We start from the raw sequence: 19,460 nt of genomic DNA on the forward strand, positions 1-19,460 counted from the left end.
ATTAAGGCTCCTTGGTAGGTAATGTGACACCCTTTATCTAAGCATATACTATGTAATATGATACTATACTAAACGGTAACTGTAAACAGTACAAAGTTATACACTATGCACTGAAATACACTAATTAGTGTGTAATATATTATTAAATATACAATGCATAATACTTACTAAATAGACACTCTCATATACCATCAAACTCACACTGCATACTTCACTACCAAAGACATATTATACAGTACATCACCAAACGTAAACTGTGTAATATACTCTAAATATAGGGTATTTAGCCTGGGGGCTCAGTGGGAGCATCAGCCTTCGGCTCAGGTCATGATCTCAGGGTCCTGGGACTGAGCCCCACGTAGGGCTCCCTGCTCAGTGGAGTCTGCTTCTCCCTCTCCCCCTCCCCCCTTGCTTGTGCTTGCTAAGAAACAAATAAAATGTTTTTAAAAAATGCACTCTAAAAATACAGTGTGGGGTATCCCTGGGTGGCTCAGTGGTTTAGCGCCTGCCTTTGGCCCAGGGCGTGGTCCTGGAGACCCAGGATCAAGTCCCATGTCAGGTTCCTTGCATGGAGCCTGCTTCTCGCTCTGCCTATGTCTCTGCCTCTCTCTCTCTCTCTCTCTCTCTCTCTCTCTGTGACTATCATAAATAAATAAAAATTTAAAAAATTATATTTAAATAAATAAATAAATCTTTAAAAAATAAAAAATAAAAATACAGTGTGTGATACGCTACATAATATACACTAGGTAATACAATACTAAATTTACATTACGTAACACACCACTGAAGAGAAACTATGGACACCAACAAAAGCTTAAGATAGATCTTCTCCTTATCAAGCACTGCTCACAAAAATAATGCTTTTCTTCTATAGAATGCCTTATCATTTTCAGCATCTAACACTCCTCTAAGCCCTATAAATAAATGCCCTACATATTTTTGTATTGATATAAGTTGATGAATGTCAACTTACTTTGGTAAACATTTCACAATATGTGTATGTTAAGTCATTATTCTGTAGCTCTTAAATTTTTACTCTACTATATGTCAATTATATCTCAATAAAACAGAAAAAAAAAACCTCTGCCCTATGAGGTAGGCATCTTAAGTATTCACTTTTCAGAGAGGGGTCAGTCATCAAGCTTTCCCTTTAATTCTGCCTCCGTTCATTTGTCAAGATCATGTAGCTCCCTTTCCAAAAGCAAGAACATATACAAATATTTTTCCACTGATCCTTAAAAGATATTTGGGTGCATCTTTATTTCCACATATCCAAGCTACAGAAACGAAACTGCTATTAAGATGCTTTTCCAGGGCAGCCCCGGTGGCTCAGCGGTTTAGCGCCGCCTTCAGCCCAGGGCGTGATCCTGGAGACCCAGGATCCAGTCCCACGTGGGGCTCCCTGCATGGAGCCTGCTTGTGTCTCTGCCTCTCTCTCTGTCTCTATGTCTCTCATGCATAAATAAATAAAATGTGGTTTTTTTTTTTTTAAAAAGATGCTTTTCCAGGGGTGCCTGGATAAGAGTCATACTCTCTTATCCAGGAGTCGTGGGTTCAAGCCCCACATGAAGTGTAGAGATTACTTAATAAACTTAAAAAAAAAAAAAGATGCTTTTCTAAAACGTTTTAGCAGAATCAGGAAGAAAACAAACTTCTTATTTAATTAACCCACACCAAGATGATTTCATCCCTAAGAGAAAGGAAGTACTGCTTCCTGTCTGATTCTTCAAATCTGAGAAAGTGACTACAGGTTCCACAGCATTTCCTGGAAGTCAAGGTCCTTGAGGGTCTCCAACCACAAGAACACAGACCGGGAGAAGGGGGCCTTAAGACACATGGTCATCTCTACTGCTACCTGCCCAAGGCAGGGTAGTAGCTGCAGCCATCTCCTCAGGGCTCAGAACCAGTGCTATCAACAGCCTTTGCTTCAAAAGCAAATTTACCAAAAAATACAATTCCAAAATGGTTAGCACCTGTCAGCCAACTGCAAAGTGTGGACTGTATCTGGATCTCGATTCAAACCAACTGTAAAATAGCATTTATGAGACAACTGAACACATAGTAGTGGCATTAAAGAACTGATTTTCATTATTTTAAGGTGATAATACTAGTGTGATAAACATATATATTTGTATACTTAATTCTTAACTTCAAGAACTGTATACTGAGATCTGTATGGATCAAAGTACACACATTCTGGGATTTGCTTCAGATTAAGCCAGTGGAGAGTGTGATACCAGGATGGGGTGTAGACAGAGTGAGGTCATGGGTCCAGGGGTTCATTAAACAGTCTTAGTGATTTTTGTTAGAAAGTTTTCAAAATAAAACCTTAAACAAATGGTCAGAAATATTTAGGTAAGAGATCTGTAAAAAGTGCCATGTAAGTTTGATGCAGGGGGTGGCAAAGTTTCTGCAGAGGATGGATAGAAAATATTTTAGGCTCTATAGGCCATAATTCTCTGCCAACATCCACCTCTGTCCTTCTAAGGCAGACATGGCAGGAGTCAATGCACAAGTGTCTGGCATGGGGCAGCCCGGGTGGCTCAGAGGTTTAGCGCCAACTTCAGCCCAGGGCATGATCCTGGACACCTGAGATTGAGTCCCACATCGGGCCCTGCATGTGGCCTGCTTCTCCCTCTGCCTGTGTCTCTGCCTCTCTCTCTCTCTCTCTCTGTCTCTCATGAATAAATAAAATCTTAAAAAAAACAAACAAACAGTATGGCATGGCCCTGTTTCCATAAAACTGTACTGAAGAACATAGACATTTAAATTTTATTGAATATTTTATATGCCAGGAAATATCTTTCTTTTGATTAAAAAAAAAGACTTTAGGGCCACAGAAAGGAGGAAGCAGGCAGGATTTGGCATGGGGGCTAGTTTGGCCACCTGTGGTACAAAACCCAAGCCTGGGGACGCCTGGGTGGCTCCGTGGTTAAGAGTCTGCCTTCAGCCCAGGGTGTGACCTGGGAGGTCCTGGGATGGACCACATCCAGCTTCCCACAGGAAGTCTGCTTCTCCCTCTGCCTGTGTCTCTGCCTCTCTCATGAATGAATGAATGAATGAATGAATGAATGAATAGATAGATAGATAAATAAATTCATTCCTAAAAAAAAACCAAAAAACTCAAGCCTGACAATTTATATATATTAGGGATACATACACCAAGTTTTCTTCCTGATTCTGCTAAATCATTTTGGAAATGAGTCTAGGTGTGTATATACACAAAATATTGTTAGTCTCTGGCAGAATTATGGATCCATTATAGTATATATTATGTGTTTTGCTAACCTCCCCATCTAAAGTTTCTCCTAGTAAGCTTGCAATAACAAACTTTTTTTCCTCCAACAAATGTCCCCGATGCATATTTTTACTGCCTGCCTTGTATGTGGAGTCCCCTGGCCGTCCTGTCTGGTACCTAGGGAGCCTCCTTTGATTTCATCCTCTAGGCTAGGACTATGCAGACAACCCGCCCAACCCACGGGCAGTGCTCTGGGCCACGTGCACCAACGCACCGAGTTCGGTGCAACCCAGCAGGTCCCACCCGGCTGGCCACGCTCCCTCCCCAGGCACCTAGCAGGTCCCAACCTGCGGGCCACCATCCCTCCCCGGGCACCCAGCAGGTCCCATCCCGAGGGCCACACTTCGTCCCCGGGAACCGAGCAGGTCCCACCCGGCTGGCCACGCTCCCTCCCCAGGCACCTAGCAGGTCCCAACCTGCGGGCCACCATCCCTCCCCGGGCACCCAGCACGTCCCAACCTGCAGGCCACACTCCCTCCCAGGGCACCCAGCAGGTCCCATCCCGAGGGCCACCATCCCTCCCCGGGCATCGAGCAGGTCCCAACCTGCAGGCCACACTCCCTCCCCGGACACCCGGCAGGTCCCACCCCGCGGGCCGTGCGCCCTCCCCGGGCACCGAGCAGGTCCCAACCTGCAGGCCACACTCCCTCCCCGGACACCCAGCAGGTCCCACCCCGCGGCCGCGCGCCCTCCCCGGGCACCGAGCAGGTCCCAACCTGCAGGCCACACTCCCTCCACGGGCACCCAGCAGGTCCCACCCCACGGGCCATGCAACCTCCCCGGGCACCGAGCAGGTCCCACCCCGCGGGCCGCGCGCCCTCCCCGGGCACCGAGCAGGTCCCAACCTGCAGGCCACACTCCCTCCACGGGCACCCAGCAGGTCCCACCCCACGGGCCATGCAACCTCCCCGGGCACCGAGCAGGTCCCACCCCGCGGGCCGCGCGCCCTCCCCGGGCACCGAGCAGGTCCCAACCTGCAGGCCACACTCCCTCCCCGGGGACCCGGCAGGTCCCACCCCGCGGGCCGCGCGCCCTCCCCGGGCACCGAGCAGGTCCCAACCTGCAGGCCACACTCCCTCCACGGGCACCCAGCAGGTCCCACCCCACGGGCCATGCAACCTCCCCGGGCACCGAGCAGGTCCCACCCCGCGGGCCGCGCGCCCTCCCCGGGCACCGAGCAGGTCCCAACCTGCAGGCCACACTCCCTCCCCGGGGACCCGGCAGGTCCCACCCCGCGGGCAGCGCGCCCTCCCCGGACACTGGCAGGTCCCACCCCGCGGCCGCGCGCCTCACCCAGGCACCCGAGCAGGTCGCAGGCGGCGGCGGCGCGCAGGATGCGCACGGAGGCCGGGGCGCGCGGCGGGGCGGGCGGGGCGGCGGGGCTCCCGGGGCCGGCGGGCCGGCGGCGGGGCAGCAGCTGCAGCAGGCCGAGCGCCACACTGCAGGCGCCGCTGCCCAGGCACAGCGCGTGGAACGCCCGCGGCTGGAAGCTCAGCACCAGCTGCGTGGCGGCGTCCCGCGTGGGGCAGCAGTAGGTCCCGAGGCGCGGGGAGGCCATGGGCCGTGCTGCCGGGTCCCAGCGGCCCGTCTGGGTCAGGTGCCCGCGGGGTGGGAGATCATGTGCCCGGGCCGTCGCCGCACCCCCGCCCCGGCCCCGCGCGTGCGGAGAAGGCGCTGCCTCGGCGGGCGGGGGGGCTGCGCCCTCTGCTAAGGCCACGAGGGCTCACGAGGGTGAGGCTGGGTCCGGAGGAGGAGGGGGAGGAGGAGGGGTAGGGGTGCGGGGAGGGGAAGCGCCCAGGCGCGCAGGTCAGCCTTCCCCACTTGCGCCGAGCCAGCTCCCAAACTGCCATGTCGCCGCCACCGATCTGACCACGAACGCACGCCCCGTTTGCCAGCTCCGTCCTACCTGGGCCCCGGCATCCCTGATTCTGATGCGTTACAGGCACCCCAACAAGTTCATGACCCCCGAGGCGGCGGGTGTTAAAATAGTGCTTTCATGCCCCACTCCGCCTCGGAAACACCCGCAGACGTAGGCTTTTCGGAGAAAATCAAACCTTAGACAAAGACAGAGGCACTTGGCCTAAGGAGACGCGTCCACACTGACATTTTGCACTTCATTGTTCAGTGTTCCGTTTTCACTGTTTCCTTATAGGTTTTGGTATTCTCAACTAGCTTTCAAGAGTAATTAAAAAAAAAAAAAGCCCAAGCTGCCACCCTGCCACCCTTTGATCTCTGTCCCCAATAAATGGGCCCCTCTCCAGGTTTTCTCCAAATCAGCCTAGGAGAAGGCATCCCCACTGTTCCTCCCTCCCCTCACTTATTAAACACCTAAATGCAAACACATGCCCTCCCACCCAGCTGTTCATCTGCATTTCCACCGCCAGCTTTGCAACCTTAAGTAAGGCAAAGTTTGGGCTCAGCTCCTAGGCCTTCTTCCTGGAAGACCGCAGCAAGGGGCTGCCCTGCTGGAATTCATGGTAGGCAGACAGGAGGCTGCACTGCCAGATGGGAAGCAGAGCCTTTAACAAAGGGCTGTGAATGCCAGCACTTCAAAAGGATCTGACCTGACGCGTCTATTAGCAGGGGCAGATGCTTTGAGAGAATTCTGGAACAGACCAACATTGTCAAAACCGCAACCGCTCTTGGGCATTATACTCTTGCTTGTAAAAATAGCAGAAAACATCACAGAAGTATTCCCCACACGTGGATTTCCCAGTCCCTTAGAAAGCGTGAATCCGGCTATTTTGGACCACTGATCTCCTCCTTCCTTTGCTCCCAGAAAGCAGAGATTGCCTCTGGAGGTCAGTGTGCGGAATGGACTTCAAAAGATAAAAATGACAAAGGAGCATCTGTATCTTTGCCCTAATGCCCAGGGTTTGCGTGGTCAATCCTTGCCAAAGTGCTACCGCATTTCAATCTCTGCTTTGTGCCCAAGCTGCACATAGCCCACCTCTCTGCTTCCCACATGCAAACCTGAGGGCTCTGAAGATTCAGGTGCCAAGTATTCAAGGATAAGGCTCTCAGGGGGGTCAGTAAGAGGGAAATTATTAGAGTCCTAGGCCAGATCAGCTCATGTGATTATGCTACAGATGGGCCTCAGAGCAAACCTGTGGAAGGATGGATAGGAGATTAAACTTTTTAACTGTCAGAAAGAACTTGAAATTAGTGTAAGAAATAAAACTAAATGGATGGAACTAGAGGGTGTTATGCTAAGTGAAATAAGTCAAAGAAAAATAAGTATGTGATTTCATGAAAAAAAAAAAAACACAGATGAACATAGGGGAGGGAGGGGGAAATAAGAGGGAAACTAACCATAAGAAACTCTTAACTCTAGGAAACAAACTGAGGGTTGCTGGAGGGGAGGTGGGTGGGGGACGGAGTAACTGGGTGATGGGCATTAAGGAGGGCACTTGATGGAATGAGCACTGGATTTTATGTGCAACTGATGAATCACTGAATTCTACCTCTGAAACTAATAATACACTATAATTGATTTTAAATAAAAATTTTTAAAAGAAAAAAAACTTTTCATACAAGAATGCAACTATAATATGAAAAAGTAGACAGGTCGAGCACACACACGGCAGGTGGAAACATCTGGAAGTATGTAGATGTGAGAAATGCAAAGTTGATACTGCCCAAGCCAGTCAGCTGAACCCGAACACTGAGATATCTGTGCTGTAATCATCAGGGCCTTGAAGTGTATGATGTTCATTTTGTACCCACTCTTCCTCCTTTCCTCCCTCCATGGATCCCACCTTGCATTTTCAGTCTGGGCTGTCCAGGAAACACTCTGTTGTCTTGGCTTTCCTTTGCTCCACAATTCACAACTTGCACCATCCCACTTGATCAGATACACTAACTGCTGGAGTTTCTCTTACAGACAACTTTCTTTTCCCAGTGAGGTCCCTGACACCCAGAGGTCTTCATGGAAAGGACCGAGCTCCTGGGGAGAACCTCAGGTATGCCACAGAATGCAGTGAAGGAGATAGTAGGGGGGCGGGTGGGTGGTCTGTTGAGATGTAATGGCAACATAAGTGAGAGCGCGATTCACAAAAACAGTAGTGTGTTCACGGTGCACCAGTGGGCAGGCACTACACTTGGCATTGTACATTCATTGTCTTATTTAAAACACAGAATGAACCTTCCAGGTGAGCTTTACTAATCCGTAAACTGAGGTGGACAGTATGCAAGTTAACAGGCATGGCTATGTTCCAGAAAAACTTTATTTACAAAACTGGTGGAGACCTAGACATTTTGGCCCTGAAGGTTCTGGCAGCTGCCCCAAAAGGCTGGGTGCCTAAGGCCAAAATGCACAGAGGTTAACAGGTAGTGGGGTAGGCAAACAGGACAATGAAGGATGGGCAGCAAGAAGCTGCTGGCACAGAAATTGGTCTTACATCCTCCCTTCCTCTGGAAGTTTGAGGAAAGGCTGGATACGGCCCTGAGCAACCAGCTGTGTTTCTTAGGAATTTATGGTCTCTATATAAATGTACCACTTTTAATTTGCTCTTCCTCCGAAATTCCCTCCTTTACATCCCTTTTGTCCAGGGATGCAATGATGTTCCCCGGGAAAAGCTTCAGTGCACAATTTGCTGTAGGCTCTGCTTTCTAGGGAACCCAGGCTAAGACTCTGCCCTCCTGATCAAGGATTTCAGCTGGAGCAGCCACAGCCCTGATGGGCGTCCATCATCAGATGTATCAGTATTATCTTGGCCTCTCAATTCATTTCAACAGAAATTTATCGAGTACCAGGTATAAATTGATTGAAAAGATGAAAAGACAGGCTGTGTCCAGTAAATAGGAGTGTTACCAGGCCTTAATAAGAAGAATATATAAAGGACAAAGGCATTGTCAGTGCCAAGTAAACTAATTAATCATAGATACAAATGGAGAAAAGTAGAAAGAGATAGACACTGAGTATGATTTGAAATCAAATTGTAGGGCACCTGGGTGGCTCAGTGACTGAGCATCTGCCTCCGGCTCAGGTCGTGATCCTGGGGTCCTGGTATTAAGTCCTGCATCAGGCTCCCTAAGGGGAGCCTGCTTCTTCTCTCTCTGCCTGTGTCTCTGCCTCTCTCTGTCTCTCATGAATAAATAAATTAAATACTTTAAAAATGAAATCGTACTTCATTTTTTTTTAAAGATTCCATTTATTTATTCACGAGAGACAGAGGCAGAGACACGGGCAGAGGAAGAAGCAGGCTCCATGCAGGGAGCCCAACGTGGGACTCGATCCCGAGACTCCAGGATCACGCCCTGGACCAAAAGCAGGCGCTAAACCTCTGAGCCACCCAGGAATCCCCTGAAATCGTACTTTAAAGAAAACATTGAAATGATATCAGACTTGAGAATAAAAGTCATAAAGTGTAATGTGCATCCCATTGCATATCCCATTGAAAAGCAGATTCTGATTCTGCTTGTTGGGATGTTTGAGTGAGGCCCTGCACTTCATGAAACTCTGCATTTCTAGCAAGCTTCTAGGAATGTTGTTGTTGCCGATCAATGGCTCCTACTTTGAGTAGCAAGATCCTAGAGCTTGTATCTCAACCTAAAAAAGAAAGGGAACAACCAGCCCACATTTAAAGGTGGGGAGGGCTTCCTTCTAAATGGCAGAAAAACTGATCAACATCCAACTAAGCCAAAGACCATTCCAAATGCAAATGATGAGTTAGGCCTGGAAGCAGGAGGTTAGCCTTGATGAGCAACATCCTTCCTCCAGGTACTGAAAGTCCCAGTGGGGGAGAAATGTTTGGCACTAACCTGGAACAGAAGTCAGGATGCTGCAGGGGGAGACGGAAGCCAATAGGAGAGGAAGGAGGATAAGAACTGAAAGTGACAAAGTAAAGTGATTTTGAGTTGAAAAATGGAGAATGGCCTGATGAGGTTCTCAGGTAGAAACTTAACTACTTTCACCCTGGTCTAGATAAAAGACACCCAGGCTATGCTATGAGAGACTCCTATGGAGGCTCTTTTTGCACAGCTGAGCGGTTCAGTGAGCACAGATGGACCTATCTAATCCCAAAGGACCCCACCTCCTTATACACCACTTAAAATGCTTTCTTCCTGAAGGCCAACTAACCAGCTGTTAAATAAGTAGAGCTCAAATAGAAGGCAAAACAGGATTTGCTTCACAGAGATTGGACTTTTCAATTCACAGCTAATATGCTGGATCACAGCCATTCCACAAAATAAAAACCGTTAGTTACTGTGATGCAGTCTGGGCACCTGGGTAGCTCAGTGGTTGAGCTGAGCTCAGCTCAGGTCGTGATCCCATGACCCCAGGGTCCTGGGATTGAGTCCCACATCAGGCTTCCCGCAGGGAGCCTGCTTCTCTCTCTGCCTAGGTCTCTGCCTCTCTCTGTGTGTCTCTCACAAATAAATAAAATCTTAAAAAATAAAACAAAGCACTGTGATGCAGTAAACGTACCAAAAGTAATAGTAGAGAAAGTTGCAATGGACATTAGTGATGGAATAAAAACCAAGGAAAAAGAAAACAAGAATATATTCAAAGCTGACTTGTGATTATGAATAGCGAATACTATTATTTTAAAACAAATGTTTAGGGACACCTGGGTGCCTCAGCGGTTGAGCATCTGCTTTGGCTCAGGACGTGATCCCGGGATCCGGGATCGAGTCGCACATCGGGCTCCTCACATGGAACCTGCTTCTCCCTCTGCCTGTGTCTCTGTCTCTCTCTCATTGTCTCTCATGAATAAATAAATAAAATTTTTAAAAAATAAAAAAATAAATAAAATAAATGTTTAGTAACTAAGAGAATGCAGCCACAAATAAATGGGCAGGCATGAACTATTAATAAGGATAGTTCAGTGGTGAGTTAAGTCAAGGGCAATGTTTTCCATCTAAATCTGCATTTTGTGCTTTTTCGACATGTGTGTGCAAGCAAAATTCTACAATCCTTTGTGATAAGAAACAATAATTTTTCCATTTCCATATCTAAAGACATCTATCATTCTTTATTTTTAAAAATATTTTATTTTTGGGATCCCTGGGTGGCTCAGCGGTTTGGCGCCTGCCTTTGGCCCAGGGCGCGATCCTGGAGACCCGGGATCGAATCCCACATCGGGCTCCCGGTGCATGGAGCCTGCTTCTCCCTCTGCCTGTGTCTCTGCCTCTCTCTCTCTCTGTGACTATCATAAATAAATAAAAATTTAAAAAAATATATTTTATTTTTTCATGAGAGACACAGAGAGAGGCAGAGACACAGGGAGAGGGAGAAGGAGGATCCCCTCAGGAGCCCGATGTGGGACTCAATCCCAGGACCTCAGGATCACACCCTGAGCCAAAAGCAGATGCTCAACCGCTGAGCCACCGAGGCGTCCCAAGACACACTGACAGCAGTCTTGATAATGACAAATGCCAGCTTTTCAGTTCAATTCGGCTCGTTCTGTATACTGACATTTGGACCTTTCTGCTCAAAGAGAGAAAAACGTTTTATTTTTAATGACTATTTCTAATGCCCAAAAAAGGAATGTAATGATTTTGAGGCCCAATGCTCAGTTTGTATTCGAGTCAAATGACACTCAAGGACCACTAAAGGCAAATTCTTTTACATAAATCTGCTGGCCTGCTGGGGATTTACCCCAAAGATACAGATGCAATGAAACGCCGGGACACCTGTACCCCGATGTTTATAGCAGCAATGTCCACAATAGCCAAACTGTGGAAGGAGCCTCGATGTCCATCGACAGATGAATAGATAAAGAAGATGTGGCTTATGTATACAATGGAATATTCCTCAGCCATTAGAAATGACAAATACCCACCATTTGCTTAGACGTGGATGGAACTGGAGGGTATTATGCTGAATGAAGTAAATCAATCGGAGAAGGACAAACATTATATGGTCTCATTCATTTGGGGAATATAAAAAATAGTGAAAGGGAATAAAGGGAAAAGGAGAAAAAATGAGTGGGAAATATCAGAAAGGGAAACAGAACATGAGAGACTCCTAACTCTGGGAAACGAACTAGGGGTGGTGGAAGGGGAGGTGGGCGGGGGGTGGGGGTGACTGGGTGACGGGCACTGAGGGGGGCACTTGATAGGATGAGCACTGGGTGCTATTCTATATGTTGGCAAATTGAACACCAATAAAAAATAAATCTATTTAAAAATAAATAAATAAATAAATCTGCTGGCTTTACATAAATCTGCTGGAGTGGCTTCAAAGTACACACAAAATTATCTCTTAATTACTCACCCTTGGGGCACCTCGGGGGCTCAGTGGTTAGGCGTCTGCCTTCAGCTCAGGTCATGGTCCCAGGGTCCTGGGATTGAGTCCCACATCAGGACCCCCACAGGAAGCCTGCTTCTCCCTCTGCCTCACTCTCTCTGTGTCTCTCATGAATAAATAATCTTTAAAAAAAAATTACCCATCCTTAATTGGCAGCCAAATTGGACTCCAAAAAAGTTGTATCTGTGCTTTTAAAATCATAAATGATGAAAAGGACTTATTCAATGAAAAGTTGGTGAATCCATTCCAATTTGAAGTTATGTCCTGACTGTAGAGATGTTCTTGAATGTCTTATCTCCCACTAATGTCAAAACACATCGATGCCATCACAAGTTTTTGGTGGGAAAAGAGGTGACAGGCAGCACAGAGAATCGCTTGTATCTCTGAGGAATCGAAAGGAACAGGTATGCTGATGGCTGTTAGCAACTCCTGGCTGGCTCCCATCAGAGAACTGTATTTCCTCTTGATCTCGGGGTTGTAAGTTTGAACTCTACATAGAGTATAGAGATTACTTAAAAATAAAATCTTAAGATCAAACAAAACAACGACTGGAAAGAAGGCCAAAGTCTTAAAGCCTAGCTGGTTAGAAACCAGGAGGGGCATTTTCTGAAGTTACACACACAGTCTTCATGACTAAAGATGCAAGATGTAAAGAAAGATTTGAAATCACACCACACACACAAAGAAGGCAAGCCTGACTGTGAGTGGCTGGAGGCCTCTCACGCAGGACCTGAGGTGAGGACGCACGTGGAAGGGTCTGTCTGGACGGGTTTCTGGGGAAGGCAGAAGCGGCGGAACTGTGTGATGTGGAAGCCGAGCGTAGATTCGGTGTGCAGTCCCATGACGGGGGACTTGGGTTTCATCCCACAGGAGCTGCAGATGGGCAGGCCATTGAAGCAATCTGCACTACATAACGAACTACCCAAATTTAGCAGCCTAAAGCAACACACATTTATTCCAGCCTCCTGGAGTACAGAGCGGATGCTTGCTCTGTCTTTACAAACTGTTTACTGCCTAAGTACGTCTTGTAGTTCTTTGTTTAAAGCTGGACATGGGGGTGCCTGGGTGGCTCAGTCGGTTAAGCAGCCTACTCCTGATTTTGCCTCAGGTCATGATCTCAGGGTTGTGAGATGGAGCCGCCTTGGGGATGGAGCCTGCTTAAGATTCTCTCTCCCTCTGCCTCTCCCCCCTTAAAAACAAGCTCGACATGAGTCACGATGTGCTGGGGAAAAAATCAAGATAAATAGGTGGTTTGTGGCGTGGTGGGGAGATTGATGGGAGGAGATGCAGTTCTATGACTGGGTCTGTCTTGTACTTAGCCTGTACCCTTGCCTGTGAACTTCCTAAATGACTCTTAATTGTGTGTCCATCCCCCTTACCCTCCCAGGGCCTTAGGTGGGAAAGGATGGCTGGAGCTGGTGGGAGTTGGGTAGTGCCCCAGGACGGTCAGGTTCAAGTTTCTCTTGAGGGTATTGTTCGGAAGAACAGAATGATGCAGCATATTTAAAAATAGCCATGTCCCCCCTGTCTCTGCAGGAAGCGCCAGCAATTTTTCTCATTTTCACTGTGGGAACCCGGTCGACCTCCGGGAGGTAAAACTCACAGAAGCATGAGGACCCCTGCAGTCTGTAACTCAGACTCCTCTACAATGAGCCTCCTGCAATTCAATTACGGTTCCGATTTTCCTACCCTGGCGCTGCTTCCTGTGGAAGTTTCTGCTAAAGGGTTTCGGCTCCAGTTGTTCTCTGCATCTGCCTGTCTTTTCAATTTGCAGGGCAGCAGTCTGTCCTGTGACCTCACTTTTCTGACAGATCTAAGAGTTGATTTTTCAGCTTGTTCAGCTTTTTGCTTATTAGGATGAAGTGCTGACCACTAAGCTCCTTACAAGCCAGACTACACATCAGCAACACACATGTATTTTCTTACAGTTTCTGTGGCTTAAGAGTCCAAGCATGCTTTAGCTGGGTCTCCCATCTCGGGGTCTCTCGATGGCTGCAGTTAAATGTTGACTAGCCGATCTCACCTAAAGGCTCGAGTGGGGAAACATTTGCTCCCAGGCATTTGCTTACATGTTTAATGACAAGTTTTCATTCGTTATGGGCTATTGGCTAGAGGCCACCTTCAGTTCCTTGGCACATGAGTCTCTCCACAAGGCAGATTCCAATAAGGCAGCCTCATTCATCAAAGCCAACAAGAACAATCCACCAAGTGAAAGCCACAATCTTCTGTAACATAATCACAAAAGTGACATCCGTTCACCTTTGCCACATTATGTTGGTTAGAAGTGAGTCATGGGTCCTGCTCACACCGGATGGAAGGAATAAGGAGTGCGAACACCAGCAGGTGGGGTGCATGGAAGAGGTCATCTTAATTTCTATATGGCACAGCTACCCCTCAGGGTTGTCTGATGGCACAAGAATGCTGGAGTACCCATGTTAGTCAACCAGGAAGGGTGGCCTTTGGGGTGGGCACTTCAAATCCCAGGACCTTCTGGTTGCCCAAGGTCTCTGAGAGCATTGGCAGAGGGAGCTTCTGCCACCTGAGGGCATCCTTCTTCAGAGAGGTGCAAGGTTGCCTGCCAGAGCTCAAGGAATAGGTGAAGGGGATGGAAGGATGACGATCCTCTCCATCAAGAATTAAATTTGCTCGGTCTGACCCTGTAGAACAGACAAAAATGCTCAGGGTTGGCCAGGACGCATTAAGAGATTAATGAGAGTCTTGGCTTGAAGGAAGCTTGCCCTTTCCCCTGACAAAAGCACAAATTTACGAATTGAGAAATGGTGCCTAAGAGTACATCTTCAGTTCCACAACAAGCAGACTATGAGTCTTTGAACTAAATCAGCTCAGCCTGAGAAGAGATGAGACCAGACCATGCCACGGGAGGGACGGAGGGGTGGGGTTTGTGTTCTGAGAAGAAGAAAAGTCACCTACCATTAGTATTACCTGACTGCCTTCCATGAGCTGGCAACATTAAATACTCAATGTCTTGCTTAACTCTCATCTCCACCCTGTGTCTCATCCTTTTATTTTTTTTTTAATTTTTATTTATGATAGAGAGAGAGAGAGAGAGAGAGAGGCAGAGGGAGAAGCAGGCTCCATGCACTGGGAGCCCGACCTGGGATTCGATCCCAGGTCTCCAGGATCGCGCCCTGGGCCAAAGGCAGGCGCCAAACTGCTGCGCCACCCAGGGATCCCATGTCTCATCCTTTTATCTCCAGTTTTTACACAGGAGCCATCAGAGGAGGTGAGAAAACTTGTCCAAGGTCATGGAAGTGGTGATAATCAAACTCAGGCAGATTATACCACAAGCACTTCCTCCAGAGGGGATGGGAGATTCATTTCCTGTCACCATGGATGTCTACAAACTAGTGAGGCCACCGACATGCACCTTCCCACCGCACCATGTTGAAGCAACAAGGAGTCCACATTGGAGGAGTTGGAGGCAGGTCCACAGATGGCCAATTTCGGAGCCGTGTGACCCTAACTGTACTTTCAAGGAGATATGTGGGGAGGCGGGGTGAGGGGGTGAGGATGCATATGTATATACATACCACGTATTTCAAACTTTGTTCAAATTTTATGTTTCTTTTGTAGCACACTGTACTAATATAGTGAAATGAGGTGACTATTATTTCCGGGAGGACTATACCCTCTGCAGTTTCCATCTACAGGAAACTGTCAAATCTCATATTATCTAACAGAAAGGACTAAATACACTCAGACTTTGGCTAATTTTGAAATGACTGCTTCACTGGCACTCAAGTGGCCATGAGGAAGAAATAGGAAACCCACATTAACCTCAAGGGTTTGGCTTGTGGTTAGAAACACAGTGTGTTAGGAGACGGTACAAACTTACCACACCCGGTTGTGCACAGTGCTGAAACATTTGTCTGAGATGTGCCAGAGCACATATCTCAGTATCAGAAGGACTGAACAATATTGATAAAGAAAATGTGGCTAAATCAGTCCTCTGAAGGGAGTCTGATAATTTCAGTGCAATGGCTCCCCACCCTACTGCCCCACAAATCCTTTGGGTCTCATTGCACTGCACTTGGTTGAACATCTAAATAAACCACGTGTATAACCCAAGTTTCTCAAACTCCTGACATTTCTTTAGTCTATCACAGGAGTCAGAAATTTATTTTTAAGGGGCCAAATCATACATATTTTTGCCTTTGCAAGCTACAAGGTCTCTCTCCCAGTTATTTCTCTCAAGTCGACTTAATCAATGGTGTGATTCAAGCATTTTGATTTGGTGTTTTTAAAAGATTTTATTTATTTATTTATTCATGAGAGACAGAGACACAGGCAGATGGAGAAGCAGGCTCCATGCAGGGAGCCCAACGTGAGACTGGATCCCGGGACTCCAGGACCATGCCCTGGGCCGAAGGCAGGCGCTAAACCGCTGAGCCACCCAGGGATCCCCCAGATTTGGTCTTAAGGAGAGCCTGTCCAGTTACGAACTTGGTGGCTACAATGGAATCAAAGTGATTTCTCACAGAACACCTTTGCATTATAAAACCCAAGTTGTTAAAAGAGTTAATCAGGAAAGGGACAGTTCTCCCCATTACTTGACAGTGAGAAATCTGGCAGCCACCTCCTTATCCATGTAATAAGGTGACAGTCACAAGTGACAAGCCACGTAGAAGGTAAGTATTCCCTGATGCGGTGTGCGGAGAAGCCACATCATTTACGTATGTGTTTTTTCCCCAAATCCATAAGCCAGTCTGGTCATGAGAAAACATGAGAGAAGCTTAAATTGGGGAACATTCTACAAAATACCTGACCAGTCCTCTTCAAAACTCTCAGGATCATGAAAACAAATGAAAGATGGAGACCAAAGTGAACATGACAACTCAGTGCAAAGTGGGGTCCTGGGGACAGAAAGACGACAGTAGTGTGCCAAGTGGGGGAATCCACATAGGACTTCAGTGACTAGGACTGTACTGCATAAAGGGCATGCACATGCTCCCTATATTACCTTTGCAACTTTTCTGTAAATCTCAAATTGTTCCAACAGAAAAATTTATTTCTTATTTTTTTAAAGATTTATTTGACAGACCGAGCGTGCATGTACACAAAAGCAGGGGGAGCAACAGGCAGAGGAAGAGGGAGAAGCAGATTCCTTCCGGAGCAGGGAGCCCAATGTGGGGCTCAATCCCAGGACCCCAAAATCGTGACCTGAACCAAAGGCAGACACTTAACCAACTGAGCCACCCAGGCGCTCCCAGAAGAATGTATTTTTTAAAAAATTAATCACACCATATTTCCTGTGGCCCTTCCATGTGTATAATTACACAAAAGTAAGGAATTATCATCACCAACTAAATTTTCAGAAACTTCCTACGTCTGCCTGGAAGACATCTGTCCATTGTAATAAAAATACGACCACCCTCCAGACAGCCATCCTTTGTGACTTCCTGTTATTTCTACTGCTAGTCAAATACATTCCTTGCAGCTCAGGTGAAAAGATTCAATTGAAACAAGTATTTTGGCCAGTGGCCAACAAAGGAATTTCCCGCATCCAAATCAACAGTCCCTGGGACACCAAAGCAGCAGTGGCTTCCACCAAAGCAGCAGTGGCTTCCGTTTCCAGGGCCCCTCCTTCCCACGAGGCACCTGAGTTATTTCAGCTCTAAGGGAGTACAGACGGTCCCTTTCTCCACGACTGTGTCGTTGTGCTCATGTTGGGAGGTGAGAGGGAAGGAATGAAAGAACATATATTGAGCTCTGCAGTGTGCCAACTCTCGTGGCTAGGTTATTTTATTTCATGGTTCTCAGAGTGTGCTCCTGGAGGGGTGGCTTCAAAGTTAGGTAGGAGTCTGCTACAAATGCAAGCTCCTGGGGTGCCCAGGTGGCTCAGTTGGTGACGCACCTGCCTTCAGCTCAGGTCATGCATGATTTCAGCGTCCTGGGATGGAGCCTCTAGGACCATCGTCCTTTGCCCTCTGCCCCTCTGCATACTTGTGCACGCTTTCTCTCTCAAATGGATTAACAAAAAAAAAAAAAAAAAAAAAAGCTCCAAACAAATGTCACTGTGCCTTCTCTGAGAGCCTCATATAAGTAACTCTTGGTTTTTCTCCCTTAAAATGTGAAGGATAAAGTAAAAAGGCATTCCACAGTCACACCAACGGTATCATAGCAAAGGAACAAGATTCATGCCGTATTCGTGTTTGGGAAAAATAGGATGTTTAAGGATGTCTGAAATCTGACAATACACAATTATTTTTGGCTGCTTGGAAATTGCTTGTGTTGACTTTCACTAGACCCACCTAGATGGTATTTGGGACTCAGGTATCGTATTTCTATAGTGTGATTTAGTTGGCAAATTACAAGCAGGTTGGGATTTGAAAAAAATCTTCCCCACATAAGTGTTGTAAATGAAGGTAAGGTTGCCATGCTGGTGGCAAACTCCCATCCTCTGGAGTTCAGGTACTCCAAGCCTTGCACTGAGCTCTGATCTGTGACCTCCAAGTCTATGCCTTTGACCTCAACTGAGGGTCACATGGAGGATGGCGGACATGGCCCATCCACATGGCTACTTTTTTACCCTTCTTTTCCTCCTCTTATCAAGTCCCCCTAATTTTGAGTTTTGAAACAGAAGTTAAACTGTTGGTCTCTGCCCTCCCAGAAACCCCTGGCTTCTACATAAAGCAAAATGCCCCGCCTCCTGCCGGGGCCCCAGGGAGACAGGAGGAATCTTAGACTTGGCGGCCTACACATTTGCATGACTAAGGAAGCCCCTTAGATCTTGAGACCTTAATTACATCTCAAGAACTACCAGGATAACAGAGGATTTATACCCCTCACTATCCATTCCTTAAGTGAAACTGTTTTGTCCCTTGCAAAGACGTCACCAGCATTCAAAATCCTTGCTTGGATCTGGGCAGATGGGATCTGTTAACCTGAGTAGCAGTCCTGGGTCAGGCCTGAGTTTGCAGTTTCAAGCTGGTAAATTTGAGGATAATTGGATATGCGGTGACATTCTCAGGTGTACTTGGAGCCCACCCACCCACCGCTGAGCCACTGATGCCTTCTGCTAATGTTCATAGAGAGGGGCTGATCAACAATCAGCTGCAATTCTAGAAAAGCAACCCGAGAAGGAGATGCCAATCTGTCTTGTAGATATCCCAAATCTTGATGAGGGATTCTTTGTGAGCAGTTCTCACTTAGCTAGAGGGTGGGACAAGCCCCCCCCCCCCACGCCCCAGCTGGGGTTAGGCAGATAACTGTCCTGTTCTGCAGCTCACTACTGTAAGAACTTGGAACTATCAGCATGATCAGTGAGGCTCAGGCCCCAATGCTTACAAAGTAAGGAGAAAATTTCCATTCATGGTCTTGCAACACCCCAGCTATTTCCCCTGGGATAGCTGTAGCAAAATGACTAAAGATAACAGGTCCTGGAACCTGCAAATGTAAACTTATTTAGGAAAAGGGTCTTTGCACACAGGATTAGATGAAGGATTCTGAGATGGAGAGAGCATCCTTGATTTTCAGTGGGCCCTACAAGGCAACCATAGTGACCTTATAAGAAAGTGACAGACCCAGGTGGAAGAGAAGGCCAGGTGACCACGGAGGCAAAGGGTGGACTGATATGGTCACAAACCCAGGAATGCCATCAGCCAACAGACCCTGGAAGGGATAGGGATCAGCTCTCCCCTAGAGCCTCCAGAGAGGGTACAGCCCTGCTGACACCTTGATTTCAGACTTCTGGCCTCCAGGAAGGAAAAATGTGGTCTTAAGCAGCTTATGTTAATTTGTTAAAATAGCCTTAGAAAATCCACACGGTGTTCCAGAGGCACTTCACTTTTTAGTCTGTCCACAGGAACTCATGACTGCCTCCCCACCAGCTGTTTTCTCCAGCCACAATCTCCAGGTAGCTGCCTCAGGGCTCAGTTATGGGGG

The 19,460-nt window shown here is 47.4% G+C and overlaps 1 protein-coding gene across 2 annotated transcripts in view; it reads right to left on the bottom strand.

Moving 5' to 3' along the window:
- The window catches only part of GPR143 (G protein-coupled receptor 143), a 66,736-nt gene that overhangs the window by 41,769 nt on the left and 5,507 nt on the right, over positions 1 to 19,460 (bottom strand). The window contains exon 1 of one of the 2 annotated variants that reach the window (XM_041740581.1): positions 4,595 to 5,229. The exons of the other annotated variant lie outside the window; for it this stretch is intronic. Coding sequence (XP_041596515.1) covers positions 4,595 to 4,859 — 265 coding nt within the window. The 5' untranslated portion in view covers positions 4,860 to 5,229. Of the gene's footprint in view, positions 1 to 4,594; positions 5,230 to 19,460 lie in introns of those variants that run through there. 2 annotated transcript variants of the gene reach the window in all.

Source organism: Vulpes lagopus, chromosome X, assembly GCF_018345385.1.
Source record: "Vulpes lagopus strain Blue_001 chromosome X, ASM1834538v1, whole genome shotgun sequence".
NCBI classification, from domain to species: domain Eukaryota; kingdom Metazoa; phylum Chordata; class Mammalia; order Carnivora; family Canidae; genus Vulpes; species Vulpes lagopus.